The sequence below is a fragment of the Haematobia irritans genome, chromosome 1, assembly GCF_050003625.1.
Source record: "Haematobia irritans isolate KBUSLIRL chromosome 1, ASM5000362v1, whole genome shotgun sequence".
In the NCBI taxonomy this organism is placed as follows: Eukaryota; Metazoa; Arthropoda; class Insecta; order Diptera; family Muscidae; genus Haematobia; species Haematobia irritans.
Window position 1 is genome coordinate 210,659,634 of NC_134397.1, and position 21,114 is coordinate 210,680,747.

General features: G+C 35.5%; 1 protein-coding gene across 2 annotated transcripts in view; it reads right to left on the bottom strand.

The window, feature by feature from the left end:
- Positions 1-21,114, bottom strand: part of LOC142222537 (sodium-independent sulfate anion transporter-like) — a 49,409-nt gene that overhangs the window by 19,062 nt on the left and 9,233 nt on the right. For both annotated transcript variants that reach the window (XM_075292718.1, XM_075292719.1), the window contains exon 3: positions 14,367-14,669. In XM_075292718.1, the coding sequence (XP_075148833.1) occupies positions 14,367-14,669 (303 nt within the window). The remainder of the gene's footprint in view (positions 1-14,366; positions 14,670-21,114) is intronic.

Genomic DNA, 21,114 nt, shown 5'->3' on the forward strand with positions numbered 1-21,114 from the left:
ATTTAATGTATAATATTTTGTTTAAATTTTACTTGATTAGACATCAATTTTATTATTGTTATTATTACTTATAATATTTTCCTTTTTCCTAATGTATAATGATTAGGAAATGTTTGTTCGAAGCTTTCTTTACAATTCTCCTTTGAGCTTGTTCACCTGGATGGGCGTAGAAAGGTTTTGAGATGGGCTAGTGGTTTTCCTACTACCTAATTTGGCGCTTGTTCGCATAGATCGGAGGGCAGGGCGATCATCCTTACTTCTATGATTATAGGATAACATCATCTAAGAGCACCTATCATTCCAAATTTCTCTTAGGAGCTTATTGGCATGGCTCAGATTTAAAGAGATTTGTTGTGATTATCCTTTACACCTTAGTGTTAAGTTTTGGAAACATTCATTCGAAACTTTCTCCTTTGACTTTGTTGGACTGACTGGGCGTAGAAAGGTTCTGATGTACTCTAGTAGTTTTCCTACTACCTTGGAGCTTGTTTGCATGGATTAGCCCGCAGAGGGATCATCCCTACTTCTGGTGATTCTCTGGAAATCTTTCTTCTGGGACTTATTCGCTAAGATTGTAGGAGAACATAATCTAAGAGCACATATTTTTTCTACAATTCTCTAAGGAGCATATTCGTATGGATCAGATGTAAAAAGAGCTTTCTCATGAAAATCCATCGTGTTGATTTACAAACTAATTATCTAATTATACAATTATTTTTCGAGCTTCATGGACAGATATAGATTAAGGAACATGGTTAATAGAGCCATTGAAAAGAAAACGCCAGATACAAATCTATACACGCCTGGACTGTACATGTTTCGGTTCGGGCGAATGAACCTTTCCACAGCCTTTTAGTATAGATCTGGCTGGGAGAGATAACTCAATTTTGGGCCCTTTATGCTAACTCCTTATGGAGAAAACATTTGGGAAATTTCCTCTTACAAATTGAATCATCTTTTCTCCCACTGTACATCATCTTTTCATATAACTTACAAGTCCCTTAATCTTATTTTTATTTCGTTTTGTTACATAGTAATGCAACAACACGAAATTTATTTTTAGCAACAACACGAAATTTATTTATTTGTTGCATTACTATGTAACAAAACGAAATAAAAATAAGATTAAGGGACTTGTAAGTTATATGAAAAGATGATGTACAGTGGGAGAAAAGATGATTCAATTTGTAAGAGGAAATTTCCCAAATGTTTTCTCCATAAGGAGTTAGCATAAAGGGCCCAAAATTGAGTTATCTCTCCCAGCCAGATCTATACTAAAAGGCTGTGGAAAGGTTCATTCGCCCGAACCGAAACATGTACAGTCCAGGCGTGTATAGATTTGTATCTGGCGTTTTCTTTTCAATGGCTCTATTAACCATGTTCCTTAATCTATATCTGTCCATGAAGCTCGAAAAATAATTGTATAATTAGATATAATGCATTTGGACGTCAATTGCCTGTTTCGGTATCAGGCTAACATGTAATATAACAAACTAATTATCTCTAGTGGTAGAACGATTAACCGGGAAATTGTATGTTATGAAAACCTTACACTTTATGTTATGAAAATCTTACAAGACCTTGTATTGTTGTGTATGTAAACATTAAATATATTATATAAATAAAACTAAATACACACAATGTTCCAGCAAAAAAATTTGGAAGTACTTCTAAAGGAACAGCTTTAAAGGTACTTCCAAAAATGTCCTCCCAAGGATGATATTTATTTTAACTATTCAGGAAGTTCTTTTGATTCAATTTTTTTATAACAGCTTTAAAAGGACTTCCAAAAATGTCCCCCCAAAGATGTTCTTTATTTTAACTACTCAGCACGTTCTTTTGATTCAATTTTTTATAACTTGCCTTTTTTCATATTTTTAAAGGGTAATTTTTACTTTTTATACCCTCCACCATAGGATGGGGGGTATATTAACTTTGTCATTCCGTTTGTAACACATTGAAATATTGCTTTAAGACCCCATAAAGTATATATATTCTGGGTCGTGATGAAAGTCTGAGTCGATCTAAGCATGTCCGTCCGTCCGTCTATTGAAATCACGCTAAATTCCAAACGAAATAAGCTATCGACTTGAAACTTGGCCCAAGTAGTTGTTATTGATGTAGGTCGGATGGTATTGCAAATAGGCCATATCGGTCCACTTTTACGTATAGCCCCCCATATAAACTGGCCCCCAGATTTGGCTTGCGGATCCTCTAAGAGAAGCAAATGTCACACCATCCGGCTGAAATTTAGTACATGGTGTTAGTATACGGTCTCTAACAACCATGCAAAAATTGGTCCATATCGGTTTATAATTATATATAGCCCCCTATAAACCGATCCCCAGATTTGGCTTGCGGATCCTCTAAGAGAAGCAAATGTCATACGATCCGGCTGAAATTTAGTACATGGTGTTAGTATATGGTCTCTAAGAACCATGCAAAATTGGTCCATATCGGTAATTATATATAGCCCCCATATAAACCGATCCCCAGATTTGGCTTGCGGATCCTCTAAGAAAATCAAATGTCACCCTATCCGGCTACAATTGAGTACATGGAGTTAATATATGGGCTCTAACAACCAAGCAAAAATTGGTCCTTATCGGCCCATAATTATATATAGTCCCCATATAAACCGATCCCCAGATTTGACCTCCGGAACCTCTTGGAGTAGAAAATTTCATCCGTTATGGTTGAAATTAAGTACGTTTTTAGTCTTTAAAAACCGTGCAAAAATTCGTCCATTATGGTTCCAAAATTCATAAGATTCAACCGAATCTTATGAATTTTGCTCCTCCATGAGGCTCTGGAGGTCACATCTGCACCCAGAGAAGGAATATGATCACCTCAAACATGTTTTAAGAGCAAAATGTTATTTTTGTATGGTGACCATGTATCAGTTTGTCACTAAAATGTTATTTTCTCGTCAAATATAACCTGCTTGCCGAAATCAGATACATGATTTCCGAGAAAATAACATGGTTGCGAAAACCATGTTACATGGTCACCAACCAAAAATAACATTTTGCTCTTAAAACATGTTTGAGGTGATCATGTTCCTTCTCTGGGTGCAGATGTGACCTCCAGAGCCTCATGGAGGAGCAAAATTCATAAGATTCGGTTGAAATTTTTATATTGTGCCTCGTACTAGGCGGTTCAGAAACTTCTTAGCTTATCAATGAAAGAGAATAGTTAGTTTTTCAAAAATATTTTTATTTTTCAATATAATCTCCTGAAACTCTTCAATACACCTAGTCCAACGCCTTTCTAGCAATACTATCCCTTGATTAAAATAGTTTTCCTCAAGGTCTTCAAAATAGTGGTTTACAACTGTAATTGCATCTTCGTTTGAGGTAAAACGCTTGCCATCAAGGAATTTTTTTTAGATTTGGGAACAAGTAAAAGTCAATGGGAGCTAAATCGGGAGAATAAGGTGGGTGGTCAAGCAACTCGTAATTTAATTCGTTGATTTTAGCCATTGTTAAAACACTCTTGTGCACCAGGGCACCAGGGTCTTGATGAATTTTTTTTGTGTTGTAAGCCAGGACGTTTTTCTCGAATTTGTACATTTAATTGATCCAAAAGGTTGCAATAGTACTCCGAATTTATTGTTTTACCCTTTTGCAGATAGTCAATCAATGAAATACCTTCGAAGTCTCAAAAACCCGTTGCCATAACCTTACCAGCCGATTGAATTGTTTTTGCCTTTTTTGGGGAACTTCCTCCAGCTTCAGTCCATTGTTTGGATTGTTCTTTTGTCTCTGGAGTATAGTGGTGGATCCATGTCTCATCAACAGTTATGAAACGACGCTTAAAATCCATTTTATTTCGCTTAAAACGATCCAAACAAGCTTGAGAAATGTTCATTCTTATGCGTTTTTGATCGACTGTTAACAAATGCGGCACCCATCTTGCAGAAAGCTTTTTCATCTGTAGTTCTTCATGCAAAATTAAGTGGACTCGATCATTTGAGATGCCCATGATATTAGCAATTTCACGCACTTTTATTCATCGATCTTTTAATACCATATCATGCACTTTGGCTACAATTTCTGTTGTTGTTGCTGTTTCTGGACGTCCACTACGTGGTTCACCTTCAATGCTTGTACGACCACGTTTAAATTTAGCAACTCAATTGCATATGAAGGAGCACTTTCACCTAACACATTATCATTATGAATATCTTGTCCCGATAAACTTTTTTGTAAATATTTAATGACAGCACGCATTTCTAATTTTTCCATTGTAAAAAAAAATGCGGATGCGTCTTTTTTGAACACCTGTTTCTATATGAAGGAGTTGCCAGATCGAAACAAAATTTAACATGTGTTGATAGCATAGATTGAAGTTTCCAAAACACTTAACTTTTTTCTGTTTATACCGCGCTTTTTGTGCTAGGCTAAAAAGTTTCCGAACTGCCCTCGTATATGGCTGCTAACAACCATACAAAAATTGGTCCATGTCGGTCTATAGTTAGATAAACCTATCCCCAATCAATCAAAAATTGGTCCATATCGGTTCGTAATTGTATATAGCCCCCTTATAAAGCGCCCCCATATTTCAATTCGGCTCTCTACCGCTCAAAACTTCACATCCGTTGGTACTTATTTATACACTTCCCTATATACCATATACCGGGTCAAGAACTGAATTATATACAGCTGCGCTCAAAATAATAGTAGTAGCAAATAAATTAAAGCACCATCGTGATTTACAGTTTTTGTCGTAAAATTGGTACTGTACTCAGTGTTTTTAGGTTGCCGAACATATAGACGGGATCCTCTTCAATCATAAAGCACCATTTTTGACTCATCCATCCAATGTTCCTCCATTTCTGTACTGGGGAATGTTCCTCCATTTCTGTACTGACCAATGGAAATCCTCTTGGACATACTTTATTCTTTTCGATACATGTTTTTTTTTTGAAAGGAGAGTGACTTTTCTTGGACTATGGACAGCTAAATTATTTTCGTCTTTTAATTGTTTGTAAGCTAGCTTATAACCTTTTTTTTTTTTTTGTTTTGGAGCTTGCAAAGGGATTCTTCTTATGTCGATTTTTTTACAACAACAATAGCATCAGACGTTAAACCAACGGTATTTTTTTATTATGCACACTCCAAACAATGATATAGTAAAAAACAAAGATAAAATAAACCTTTAGTGGAAGGAATAGAAGATGCAGAAAAAAATTCAGCACAGCACTACTATTATTTTGAGCACAACTGTACGTACGTATTTAATCTGTTTTTTTTTTTTTTTTTTTTTTTTTTTGTCAAATAACATGTTGGCTAATAAGTCCCCGGTCTAACAAAGAAAAACATATTTTTTTGTCAAAATTCGTTTTTATTATTCAACATAGTTCCCTTCAAGAGCTATACAACGATTATAACGACCTTCGAGTTTTTTGATACCATTTTGGTAGTACTCCTTCGTTTTGGCCTTAAAATAGGCTTCAGTTTCGGCGATCACCTCTTCATTGCAGCAAAATTTTTTCCCTGCGAGCATCCTTTTGAGGCCTGAGAACAAAAAAAGTCGCTGGGGGCCAGATCTGGAGAATACGGTGTGTGGGGAAGCAATTCGAAGCCCAATTCATGATTTTTTGCCATCGTTCTCAATGACTTGTGGCACGGTGCGTTGTCTTGGTGGAACAACACTTTTTTCTTCTTCATATGGGACCGTTTTGCCTCGATTTCGACCTTCAAACGCTCTAATAACGCAATATAATAGTCACTGTTGATGGTTTTTCCCTTCTCAAGATAATCGATAAAAATTATTCCATGCGCACCCAAAAAAACAGAGGCTATTGCTTTGCTAGCGGACTTTTGAGTCTTTCCACGCTTCGGAGACGGATCACCGGTCGCTGTCCACTCAGCCGACTGTCGATTGGACTCAGGAGTGTAGTGATTATCATTTTGTGGATTTTTGTTGATGTTTTCGTCTGGTAACCACCTCTTTCGGGCGTCCACTGCGTTCACCGTCATCCGTGCTCATTTCACCACGCTTGAATTTTGCATACCAATCAATTATTATTGATTTCTCTGCGGCAGAGTCCGGAAACTCATTATCAAGCCAAGTTTTTGCTTCCACCGTATTTTTTCCCTTCAGAAAACAGTACTTCACCAAAACACGAAATTCCTTTTTTTGCTTGTTTTTCACAATAACAAAAGTTGCTTCACAAAAGACGCTCTATGTCACAAACTAATTGACTTACAGACATCAAATTTTGACACGAATCATTTGAAGGTTGGTACTATATAAAAATAATATGCATTTAATACTAGCGACGCCATCTATGTGTCAGACCGGGGTATTGTCAGCCAACCAGGTATGGACTAACTTACAATTTAAAAGACGAAGTTCATCGGCAAGTATTACCACAACCCAAGTAATTCGATTGTGGATGACAGTCTTTAGTAGAAGTTTCTACTCAATCCATGGTGGAGGGTACATAAGATTCGGGCTGGCCGAACTTACGGCCGTATATACTTGTTTTGTTTCAAATAAGTTAAAAAATAAAGATTAATAAAATGGTACAAATTTAAAATTTTTTTTTCGAAAAAAATGGTAAATGCTAGAAAATTTGCGAATTTTGGAAAATATTTGAGATCAAGCATTTCATGTATGTGTTAGGTTAGGTTAGGTTAGGTGGCAGCCCGATGTATCAGGCTCACTTAGACTATTCAGTCCATTGTGATACCACATTGGTGAACTTCTCTCTTATCACTGAGTGCTGCCCGATTCCATGTTAAGCTCAATGACAAGGGACATCCTTTTTATAGCCGAGTCCGAACGGCGTTCCACGTTGCAGTGAAACCACTTAGAGAAGCTTTGAAACCCTCAGAAATGTCACCAGCATTACTGAGGTGGGATAATCCACCGCTGAAAAACTTTTTGGTGTTCGGTCGAAGCAGGAATCGAACCCACGACCTTGTGTATGCAAGGCGGGCATGCTAACCATTGCACCACGGTGGCTCCTGTATGTGTTAGAATGCATTTAAAACCATAAAAATTTTTAAAATTTATTTATTTATTAAAATATCACAAAATTTTTTAATTCACATCCAAAACTCTGAATTCGGACCGCGCCTTAAAAAGTGATGCATATTCAGTGCAACGGCTGTTGAAATGGCGGACATCCGTCTTATGACAAGCCAATGTTAAATTCATCGCTTCTGTGCCAATTTCGCACCACTTTCCGATCCAAAAAGAACATTTTCACTACTTTTTTTGCAGATAGTAGCAAGCAGATAATATATGAGCACTGCAACTCAAGCTATTACCAGCAAAAATTTATGAAAACTTCTGTGCATATCGGCAAGGTTCTGAAAGGCAATTTTGAACATACACACAAAAAAATATTTTTCTGATTCAATCACGAAATTAATTGATCCAATTAATTTTTTAATTGAAATGTCTTCAATCACAGAAATGATAGTATCAATTAAAAAATTAATTGACAGTCAATTAAAAAATTAATTGATACAATTAAAAACTTAATTGATACTATTAATTTGTGTGATTGATTTTTATTTCAATTAAAAAACTTGTTGAATCAATTAAATTTTTAATTGAATATTTTTTAAAACTCAATTAAGATTTTAATTGGAAAAATTTTCGTAATTTTTTTTTTTGTGTAAATTCGCGCATAATTACACCAATTTAAAATATGAGAAAAATCGTAATAGATTTAGAAAATAGTATAGTCGCAATGACTGGAAATGATACATCGTCACGTGTAATTGCCCAAAACCTGAACACAAGTCAACGTAGAGTACTAGCAGTACAAAAACGACGAAATATAAATGACTCAGATGCCCGTTTAATTTTACGAATCAAAACTTTCAGAACACCTAAACAGCTTGTCTTAGCAATAAACAAGTCGTAGGTCACTTCACAGAAGTGGATGAATATTAGCAGTTAAAAAAAATAACCCTATCTGAAAATCTAGTTTAAAATTCTGAAAAAGCCGGAATTCGGCGGTGAAAGATTGGAAACGATTCATTTTCGTTGCGTCAGACAAAATTACCTGTTTCCAATGTTTCACCGTCTATTTCGGTGACTTTGACATAATTTCAATATCAATTTTATTTTTTTGTCATATAGCGCTATCTGGATTTCTTGTTTTTTGCCAAGCCGTAATCGCGAAAATAAAGTGATTTTCAACTCTTCGTTAATATTACGAAGAATTCTTCATTAACTATTTCTTCGTGAATTCTTCATTAAAAAACGAAATTTTCATTCATTTTCTTAAATTTTACGAAAAACATTTTACGAATATACGAAATATTCGACATTAACTTTTCTTCGTAAAAAGTTCGTACTTTTAGCAAAACTTTCGTACTTTTAACAAAACTTCTTTGTGTAAAGAAGTTTTTACGAATTTAGGAATATTTTACGAAACATTCTGCGTTAAAATTTCTTCATAAAAAGTACAAAAAAGTTTCTTTGAAATAACGAAGAAGTTTCATTGAATTTGTAAAATTTCCGTTGGCGACAAAAAGTTGTCTAATGTGCTTGAGTGTATTCCTTTATTCAATTTTTTAATACATGCCTATGCTACTTCCCATTTGGGTGACAGCATGCTACGCATAAATAAAAGTGAAGCAACCAAACTAATAGTTAAGGTGAGTACTAAGTTCGAGTTTAGTGAAAACTAAATCAGCAAAAAAAGGCATAAAATTATACATATTTGTTGCAAAATTTTATTACAATTTGATGGGGCAATAGTTCAAAGCAAATTTTCATAAAGTTTGTGTTCCTTAAAATGGATTATTAAAGAAAAGTAATCGATTTTAGCGGCTAAACTCAAACTTAATACCTACACCCAATAATTGAAATGTCTTCAATCACAGAAATGATAGTATCAATAAAAAAATTAATTGAAGGTCAATTAAAAAGTTAATTGATCCAATTAAAAAATAAATTGATACTATTAATTTTTGTGATTGATTTTTGTTTCAATTAAAACATTTGTTGAATCAATTAAATTTTTAATAGAATATTTTTTAAAACTCAATTAAAATTTTAATGGGAAAAATTTTCGTGAAATTTTTTTCTGTGAATGATTAATTTTCGTTACAATTAAATTTTTAATTGAATATTTTTTTAAAACTCAATTAAGATTTTAATTGGAAAAATTTTCGAGAAATTTTTTTCTGTGCACCTTTATTCAAAAACTTAAGATGTAAAGTAGTGGTGACATTTTTCAAACTTGTTACAACAACCAAATGCACTTAGAACTTTTAGGAACAAATGCACTATAAACTTTTTTCCAAAAGTTCGAACCTTTTTCACAAAAAATGTGAAAGTTTTTCCTAAACAGTATGAAAAATGTTCATAAAAAAGACGAAGCTGTTTTTTACAAACTATGAAAAATTTGGAAGAAATTTTATTCGTAAAAAGAACGAAATATTTCATAATATTAATGAAAAGTTTCTTTGGTTTTTAAACAATGACAAATTTCGAACTTTTAACGAAATTTTTCGTTTTATTTTACGAAGAAAATTCATTAGGTGTAGTACCCATCAACTACACTCAAAAAACAATGAACCCATCAAAAAGGAAAATTTTGGTTATTTTGGGAAAATGCAGCTTAATTTTATAAAATTTTAACCAAACTCTATTATAAATGTAGAGTCACACCAATTTCACAACAAAAACAAAAAACAAGTAAGGAAAGTCTAAAGTCGGGCGGGGCCGACTATATTATACCCTGCACCACTTTGTAGATCTAAATTTTCGATACCATATCACATCCGTCAAATGTGTTGGAGGCTATATGTAAAGGTTTGTCCCAAATACATACATTTAAATATCACTCGATCTGGACAGAATTTGATAGAATTCTACAAAATCTATAGACTCAAAATTTAAGTCGGCTAATGCATTAGGGTGGAACACAATGTTAGTAAAAAAAATATTTGAAACATTTAAATCTGAAGCAATTTTAAGGAAATTCGCCAAAATTTATTTATGATTTAATGCTCGATATATATGTATTAGAAGTTTAGGAAAATTAGAGTCATTTTTATAACTTTTCAACTAAGCTGTGGCAATTTTACGAGGAAAATGTTGGTATTTTGACAATTTTTGTCGAAATCAGAAAAACATATATATGGGAGCTATATCTAAATCTGAACCGATTTCAACCAAATTTGGCACGCATAGCTATAATACTAATTCTACTCCCTGTGCAAAATTTCAACTAAATCGGAGCAAAAATTTGGCCTCTGTGATCATATGAGTGTAAATCGGGCAAACGATATATATGGGAGCTATATCTAAATCTGAACCGATTTCAATAAAATTTGGCACACTTGACTATAGTACTAATTGTTCTTCTTGTGCAAAATTTTAAGCAAATTACGGTAAAACTCTGGCTTCTGGGGCCATATAAGACCATATCGGGCGAAATATATATATGGGAGCTATATCTAAATCTGAACCGTTTTCAATAAACGTTGGCACACTTGACTATAGTACTAATTGTTCTTCTTGTGCAAAATTTTAAGCAAATTAGGGTAAAACTCTGGCTTCTGGGGACATATAAGTCCATATCGTGCAAAATATATATATGGGAGCTATATCTAAATCTGAACCGATTTCTTCCAAAATCAATAAAGTTCTATTCTGAACCAAAACACATACTTGTGCCAAATTTGAAGTCGATTGGACTAAAACTGCGACCTACACTTTGATTGCAAAAATGTGTTCACGGACAGACGGACATGGCTATATCGACTCAGGAGCCCACCCTGAGCATTTTTGCCAAAGACACCATGTGTCTATCTTGTCTCCTTCTGGGTGTTGCAAACATATGCACTAACTTATAATATCCTGTTCCACAGTGTGGCGCAGGGTATAACAAGGAAATTTTTTCGAAAAATTTATTAAACATAATTATTTTTATACCCTAATTCCGTTTGTAACACATCGAAATGTTGCTCTAAGACCCCATAAAGTATATATATTCTGGGTCGTGGTGAAATTCTGAGTCGATCTGAGCATGTCCGTCCGTCCGTCCGTTGAAATCACGCTAACTTCCGAACGAAACAAGCTATTGACTTGAAACTTGGCACAAGTAGTTGTTATTGATGTAGGTCGGATGGTATTGCAAATGGGCCATATCGGTCCACTTTTACGTATAGCCCCCATATAAACGGACCCCCAAATTTGGCTTGCGAGGCCTCTAAGAGAAGCAAATTTCATCCGATCTGGCTGTAATTTGGTACATGGTGTTAGTATATGGTCTCCAACAACCATGCAAAAATGGGTCCAGATCGGTCCATAATTATATATAGCCCCCATATAAACCGATCCCCCGATTTGGCTTGCGGAGCCTCTAAGAGAACCAAATTTCATCCGATCCGGCTGAAATTTGGTATATGGTGTTAGGTTAGGTTAGGTTAGGTTATGTGGCAGCCCGATGTATCGGGCTCACTTAGACTATTCAGTCCATTGTGATACCACAGTGGTGAACTTCTCTCTTATCACTGAGTGCTGCCCGATTCCATGTTAAACTCAATGACAAGGGACCTCCTTTTTATAGCCGAGTCCGAACGGCGTTCCACATTCCAGTGAAACCACTTAGAGAAGCTTTGAAACCCTCAGAAATGTCACCAGCATTACTGAGGTGGGATGATCCACCGCTGAAAGAACTTTTTGGTGTTCGGTCGTAGCAGGAATCGAACCCACGACCTTGTGTATGCAAGGCGGGCATGCTAACCATTGCACCACGGTGGCTGTGTTAGTATATGGTCTCTAACAACCATGCAAAAATTGGTCCATATCGTTCCATAATTATATATAGCCCCCATATAAACCGATCTCCAGATTTGACCTCCGGAGCCTCTTAGTAGACCAAAATTCATCTGATTCAGTTGAAATTTGGTACGTGATGTTAATATATGGCCTCAAACACCCATGCAAAAATTGGTCGATATCGGTCCATATTTATATATAGGCCCCATATAAACCGATCCCCAGATTTGACATCCGGAGCACCTTGAAAGAGCAAAATTCTTCCCTTTCGGTTGAAATTTGGTACGTGATGTTAGTATAGGTATCCAACAACCATGCAGGAATTGGTTCCTATCAGTCCATAATAATATATAGCTCCCATATAAACCGAATCCCCAGATTTGACCTTCGGTGCCTTTTGGAGAAGCAAAATTCATCCGATCTGGTTGAAATTTGGTACGTGGTGGTAGCATATGATATTTAACAACCATGTGAGTTGAAATTTGTGGATGACAGTCTATCGTAGAAGTTTCTACGCAATCCATGGTGGAGGGTACATAAGATTCGGCCTGGCCGAACTTACGGCCGTATATACTTGTTTTTCACTTGTTAAGCCTAGTACTAAGATCACGTTTTCGTATGAAAAACTCTTATACTCCATTTAAAAAACGTTAGCGCGGAATAAATGCGAAATCTTTGTTTTGAGTATTTTCAGATACATACTTATACAACCCTAGATTTTTCGCACGAAAAAATAGGCAGGCATAAATAATTTAACATCCCTGGGTTGGAGACTCTATTTACAGAGATAGCTGAATATATTCGTTTTTCGCAGAAACGAACTTAGTACTAGGCATTAGAGAAAATTTTGAAGGGTTAAAAATTTCAAAAGTGTCTTTAGTACCATACGATTTTTATGATGGGCGCATTATTGGTAAAATTTATTACAATCAAGAAAACTTTCTCAAAATATAATAATGAACTAAAAAGAATTAAATTTAATACCATATAGGGTTCACTTTTTTGGAGTGTACACCGTGTTAGTTATACATAGAGAAGGAATATGATCACCCCAAACATATTTCCAGAGCACCATTTTACTTTTTCATGGGCAACATGTAACAATGTTATGCTCTCGAAAATTATATATCTGATTTCGGCAAGCATGTTATGTTTGACAAGAAAAGAAAATTTTTGCGACAAAAATTTAACATTTTTCCTGTGAAAAAGTAACATGGTGCTTTTGAAACATGTTTGGGGTGATCATATTCCTTCTCTGGGTGTACATATCAAAATTTAATCGCTGACAATTTCAGCCAAATCTGGCAAATATGGGGGAAGTTGTACCATTATTATGTTAGTAAACATTTAAGAACATGCACACAGTTTTGAGTGCCAGTGTAAGTGGCTCACCAATTGGTAGTCGAAGTGCAAGTCAAGTAATTCTTGGGTCTGCAAAGGATGTATCGCTATTCGTTTTTACATATTATTTTTTTTATCGATTATAATTCACAATTATCATATACAAATGCATTTTTATATACAAAAATTAATGTTTATACAAAACTGATTACATTTTGTAACGGTTTGTATTTAAAAAAAATCAAATTTGAATTTTTCATTATAAATGATTCAAATTTAAAAATATACAAAAAATATTTTTCTAAATGAGTTTAGACAAAGTATAACGAGAGTTGAGTATTTGGCCGGACACCTCAAGTTTTCTTTGGATTCACTCAATGTCTTAAGATTATATCAATTCTGAAGCCAAGCAACGACTCGGGTAAGGGTGATCTGTCTTGAGTGTCACTGATAATGTCGTTGCTATTTCCACAATGTACAACTCCACGATTTTTGAGCTCACATTCGACATTGCTAAGAAAAGGTACCCAATTCACTTGCTGATAGCTCTTAAGATACAGACAAAGAAACCTGTTTTTGACTACTTATAAGGCAATTGACCGAACATTGGTGAACTATAAACTCTACAAAAACAAAAAAGCAACACGCAGTAGAATTCACAAACAGAATCTCCTCTCTGGATTGTAGCAGGGTGTGTCCTGATACTATGATTCAGTGCGTGCGAAAACATGAACTACGTGTTGCTACATCATTATAGTCTGGTTTGTTTTCGCATATCACTATGGAAACATCCCATTTAGGTAGATATTTGGTAGTAATGAAATTCGGTACTCTATAACGAAAACATTTTAAAGACTCACGCACACACATGCCAAGAAATTGTCTTGACTCGTGAAAGCTCTGTTGACGTATGAATATTTTCGCGATTTTCAAAACATCTTCTTCTGACTCGCAAAAATCCCTATGACTTCCATAGATGTTTTTGAATCACGAAAACTTTCGTGTTTCAGCAACAAGTCGTGGCTATTTTTGAAATCTACATATTAAGGAGAGAGCGTGAGTAAAAATGTCCGTCAGCGAGAGTAATAGGCGTAGGCGTTATTAAATATATGAGAATTCTTAGAATTCTCCGAGTAATTTAGCTCATGAACCTGGTGAAAACATAAGTTTATGCGGAAACGTATACTATGCATACGTTTGCGCACAAATATTTCAGATTTCATAATTCGAAAATTTTTTTTTAGAACCGGTTTCATACTTACGTTTGCTACGCCACATTGGCTTAATTACATGATACTGCAATTGGAATATAACAGCCGATATGATGATAGCGCCTAAAACTGCCAATGGAATATAGTAGAAGTACTTGGTTAAATACATCAATGCCAACATTACAACTATGCCAATGTACAAGTTTGCCAAAGGAGTTCGAACACCACTGGCATTATTTACAGCAGAACGAGCAAGTCCACTATTGCCGCGATAGCCTTGGAATATAGAATTTGCCACATTGGCCACACCAATGGCAAAAAGTTCTTGGGTAGCATCAATGGGATTGCCTTTAGCTGAATATTAAAAAAAAATAAACAAAATTAAAAAAAAATAATAATTATACGATATAGATTTTAAATTTATTAAATTAATTTTATATAATAATAAATTATTTTTTTTTTCAAGCTCGAGGTCTTTTGAATATTTTATTTATTTTTCCCAATATGTCACGATTGATATATTGAATCACTTCTTCAGGGCGTCTATAATAGATTTTAGAAATTACATTTCATAAATATCACAGTATTAAAAAATAAGACTATTGACAATTATTGACTAAAAGAAAATAATTTGTAGACTTTAAAATTTAAATTTAAAATTTTATAATTTTTTTAATACTGTGATATTTATGAAATGTAATATCTAAAATCTATTTAACATAAACCCCCTGAAGAAGCGATTCAATATATCAATCGCGAAATATTGGGAAAATAAATAAAATATTCAAAAGACCTCGAGCTTGAAAAAATATTAATTTATTATTATAAGAAAAAAGATCGAAGAACATCATAGAAATTTCTAATAATTATAAATATATTAAAATAATATAAAATATTACAATAAAATGTGATTAAGTGTAGTGAAACGAATTAAAAGCCAACTTCTCATAACCGCAAAGCAACGATTTCGGTCAGTTTTTGAGTTTTTTTATAAATTCAGATATTTGGACATCATACTTGAATAAAAGCATTAATTTCGGGTATGACAAATTTACCGCAAAGTAGGCACATACTTATAGATCTTTCCAGTAATAATTTGCAAAAAAAAACTATTAAAAGCTATCATTTGAAGACTTTTAAAATAAGCAGTTTTTGCAGATCCATCAGTTTTTCTTCAAATGTTCTCCTTGTAGGAAGACAGGAATTCAACCATACCGAACTAGTAGCTTCGGCAATTAACTTGCTTCCGCAATAATTGCTTCGGCAATTAACTTGCTTCCACACTATTCACATGGGCTGTTAGCTTGCTTCCGCACTAGTAGCTTCGGCAACTAGATTGCTTCCGCACTAATTACTTCGGCAATTAGCTTGCTTCCGCACTAATCGCATTGGCTCGTAGCTTGCTTTCGCACTAGTAGCTTCAACACCGTGTTGAAGTGTTGCCAAATATTTCCTTGCTCTTGTCTCCAAACTAGGAAGTTTTTCTCCCCAAAAATCCCAAATTCGAAATAAAGTTCGTCACGAAAATATCCAATAATTTGTTGACAATTTTTTATAAATAAAAAAAAATGGCTCTACTATGGAAAATTATTTTTTTAATTTTACTCAAGTAATAACATTGGGTTGTAGATAACAGGTTGGCTGATAAGTCCCCGTCTGACACATAGATGGCGTCGCTAGTATTAAATGGATGTTATTTTTATATAGTACCAAACCTTCAAATGATTCGTGTCAAAATTTGACGTCTGTAAGTCAATTAGTTTGTGAGATAGAGCGTCTTTTGTGAAGCAACTTTTGTTATTGTGAATAAAATGGAGAAAAAATGGAATTTCGTGTTTTGATAAAATACTGTTTTCTGAAGGGGAAAAATACGGTGGAAGCAAAAAGCTTGGCTTGTTAATGAGTTTCCGGACTCTGCCCCAGGGAAATCAACAATAATTGATTGGTATGCAAAATTCAAGCGTGATGAAATGAGCACGGAGGACGGTGAACGCAGTGGACGCCCGAAAGAGGTGGTTACCGACGAAAACATCAAAAAAATCCACAAGATGATTTTGAATGACCGTAAAATGAAGTTGATCGAGATAGCATTCATCAATATTTGGATATGCGGAAGCTCTGTGCAAATTGGGTGCCGCGCGAGCTCACATTTGACCAAAAACAACAACGTGTTGATGATTCTGAGCGGTGTTTGCAGGTGTTGACTCGTAATACACCCGAATTTTTCCGTCGATATGTGACAATAGATGATACATGGCTCCATCACTACACTCCTGAGTCCAATCGACAGTCGGCTGAGTGGACAGCGACCGGTGAACCGTCTCCGAAGCGTGGAAAGACTCAAAAGTCCGCTGGCAAAGTAATGGCCTCTGTTTTTTGGGATGCGCATGGAATGATTTTTATCGATTATCTTGAGAAGAGAAAAACCATCAACAGTGACTATTATATGGCGTGTTTGGAGCGTTTGAAGGTGGAAATCGCGGCAAAACGGCCCCATATGAAGAAGGAAAAAAGTGTTGTTCCACCAAGACAACGCACCGTGCCACAAGTCATTGAGAACGATAGCAAAAATTCATGAATTGGGCTTCGAATTGCTTCCCCACCCACCGTATTCACCAGATCTGGCCCCCAGCGGCTTTTTGTTATTCTCAGACCTCAAAAGGATGCTCGCAGGGGAAAAAAATGGCTGCAATGAAGAGGTGCTTGCCGAAACTGAGGCCTATTTTGAGGCAAAACCGAAGGAGTACTACCAAAATGGTATCAAAAATTGGAAGGTCGTTATAATCGTTGTATCGCTCTTGAAGGGAACTATGTTGAATAATAAAAACGAATTTTGACAAAAAAATGTGTTTTTCTTTGTTAGACCGGGGACTTATCAGACAACCTGTTAAATATGAATGTTAACCACACACAAAAAAAATTTTCTGATTCAATCACGAAATTCCAATTAATTTTTAATTGAAATGTCTTCATTCACAGAAATGATAGTATCAACTAAAAAATTAATTGAAGGTCAATTAAAAAATTAATTGATCCAATTAAAAAATTAATTGATACTATTAATTTTCGTGATTGATTTTTGATTCAATTAAAAAATTTGTTGATTCAATTAAATTTTTAAATGAATGTTTTTTAAAACTCAATTAAAATTTTAACTGGAAAATTTTTCGTGAAATTTCTTCTGTGCATCTTCATAATTTCTAACATTTAGGCCCGAATTCTCACGAAATGATTTCACTATTGTAGAAAAAATGTTTTGCCCGTTTCTAGTCCAATTGCTCCATAGGCACATTTTTGTATACCGTAAAATAAAGAGGAGTAAGGTTAGGGAGCCACCGTGGTGCAATGGTTAGCATGCCCGCCTTGCATACACAAGGTCGTGGGTTCGATTCCTGCTTCGTCCGAACATCAAACAGTTTTTCAGCGGTGGATTATCCCACCTCAGTAATGCTGGTGACATTTATGAGGGTTTCAAAGCTTCTCTCACTGCAATGTGGAACGCCGTTCGGACTCGGCTCTAAAACGGAGGTCCCTTGTCATTGAGCTAAACATGGAATCGGGTAGCACTCCCCAGCAAAAAAATTTGGAAGTTCTTCCAAAGGCACAACTTTAAAAGCGCTTCCAGTAGATGCACTCCCAATGATGTTCTTTATTTTAACTACCCAGGAAGTTCTTTTAATTCAATTTTGTATAACTTTGTTTTTTCATACTTTTAATGGGTAATTTTAACTTTTTTGTTTCAAATAGGTTAAAAACAGAGTAAGAATTTATGAAATGGTACAAATCATTTAAATTTTATCTAAAAAAATGCTAAATCCAATCTGAAAAAACTGTGAATTTTTGAAAATATTTGAGGTCAAACGTTTCCGACAAGCGTTAGAATCCATTAAAAATTATAAAAAATTATAAAAATTATTTATTTGACAAAATATTACAGAATTTCTTAATTTACATTCAAAACATTGAATTCGGATCACACCTGAAGAAGTGATGCAAATTCAGTGCAACGGCTGTTGAAATGGAGGACTTCCGTCCTATGACAAGCCCATGTTAAATTCATCGCTTCTGCGTCAATTTTGCACCATTTCCGGATCCAAAAAAGAACATTTTCATTACTTTTTTGGCGACGCTTTTTTTGCTGGGTCAGTGATAAAAGAGAAGTTCATCGATGTGGTATCACAATGGACTGAATAGTCTAAGTGAGCCTGATACATCGGGCTGCCACCTAACCTAACCTAACTTAAGGTTAGTTTAGGTGGCAGCCCGATGTTTCAGGCTCACTTAGACTATTCAGTCCATTGTGAAACTTCTCTCTTATCACTGAGTGCTGCCCGATTCCATGTTAAGCTCAATGACAAGGGACCTCCTTTTTATAGCCGAGTCCGAACGGCGTTCCATATTGCAGTGAAACCACTTCGAGAAGCTTTGAAACCTTCAAAAATGTCACCAGCATTACTGAGGTGGGATAATCCAAAGATGAAAAACTTTTTGGTGTTCGGTCGAAGCAGGAATAGAACCCACGACCTTGTGTATGCAAGGCTGGCACGCTAACCATTGCACTACGGAGGAGTAAAGTTTTATTTTTAAATTTTAACGATTCACTGTCCTTCTTTTTTAATAATGTAGAAATAAAAAGAATTTCATGTTAACTAAGATTGTAAACCTGATTTATTATGCTGAACCGATTACGGGAAAAAAATCCCCAAATTTATGGGATTTCTCCATCAAATCCCTAAGACCCCAACTCAAAATGTTCGTCTTCATCCACAAAAAAATATTCCCAATTTGAGGAAAAGCCCCCATACAGGCTGGCAACACATCCTAGTTGGCTTCCTCACCGTTTTAGTTTCTTTCATTAGCCCCCCTATTGACCTGTACCCTTATCCGCCAGCATCTGCTTCTCCTAACCGCTATCCGCATAAACCCTGCCGAACCAACGAAACCAAACCTGATCTAAATCAATGAATCAACGCCAAGGTGGTGCAATGAACCGAATGAACAAAACCGAAACCACATTTCCCGAACTTATAACGTCAAATAAACGAAATTCCTGCCGAACCAACGAAACCAAACCTGATCTAAATCAATGAATCAACGCCAAGGTGGTGCAATGAACCGAATGAACAAAACCGAAACCACATTTCCCGAACTTATAACGTTAAATAAACGAAATTCCTGCCGAACCAACGAAACCAAACCTGATCTAAATCAATGAATCAACGCATGTGACAAAGGTAGTGCAATGAACCGAATGAACAAAACCGAAACCACCTTTCCCGAACTTATAACGTAAAACAAACGAAATTCCTGCCGAACCAACGAAACCAAACCTGATCTAAATGAATGAATCAACGCCAAGGTGGTGCAATGAACCGAATGAACAAAACCGAAACCACACTTTCCGAACTTATAATGTCAAATAAACTAAATCCCTGCCGAAACAACGAAACAAAAGCTGATCTAAATCAACGAAACAACGCATGTGACAAAGGTAGGGTAATAAACTGAATGAACAAAACCGAAACCACATTTCCCGAACTTATAACGTTAAATAAACGAAATTCCTGCCGAACCAACGAAACCAAACCTGATCTAAATCAATGAATCAACGCCAAGGTGGTGCAATGAACCGAATGAACAAAACCGAAAACACATTTCCCGAACTTATAACGTCAAATAAACGAAATTCCTGCCGAACCAACGAAACCAAACCTGATCTAAATCAATGAATCAACGCCAAGGTGGTGCAATGAACCGAATGAACAAAACCGAAACCAAATTTCCCGAACTTATAACGTCAAATAAACGAAATTCCTGCCGAACCAACGAAACCAAACCTGATCTAAATCAATGAATCAACGCCAAGGTGGTGCAATGAACCGAATGAACAAACCCGAAACCACATTTTCCGAACTTATGACGTCAAATAAACGAAATTCCAACGATCTGAATCAACCCAGCCGAACCTCGACAACCGATGAGTTAAACCACAAAATCAACGAGTCAACGCAAACGACCAAGGTAAAGTAACGAACCAAAACCACATTTCCTGATAATGCCAAACGAACGCATCCGCTTCTCCTAACCGCCATCCGCATAAACCCTGCCGAACCAACGAAACCAAACCTGATCTAAATCAATGAATCAACGCATGTGACCAAGGTGGTGCAATGAACCGAATGAACAAAACCGAAACCATATTTTCCGAACTTATAACGTCAAATAAACGAAATTCCTGCCGAACCAACGAAACCAAACCTAATCTAAATCAATGAATCAACGCCAAGGTGGTGCAATGAACCGAATGAACAAAACCGAAACCATATTTTCCGAACTTATAACGTCAAATAAACGAAATTCCTGCCGAACCAACGAAACCAAACCTGATCTAAATCAATGAATCAACGCCAAGGTGGTGCAATGAACCGAATGAACAAAACCGAAACCACATTTCCCGAACTTATAAAGTCAAATAAACGAAATTCCAATGATCTGAATCAACCCGAACCTCGACAACCGATGAGTCAAACCACAAAATCAACGAGTCAACGCAAACGACCAAGATAAAGTAACGAACTGAAACCACATTTCCTGATCTAATAATGCCAAACGAACAAAAATCTATCACCGTCAACAAACGAACTGTCGACAACTCCGACTAATATTCGAACAATAAAGCCGCAAGCTGTCCAGCTGTTTTTAATTTAAGGTTCGTGGGTTCTTAAATGTGATCCTGGATGACCACTGGTCTATATCAGCCGATTACAAAACAAGGTTACAGTCTATTGATTTAATAGAT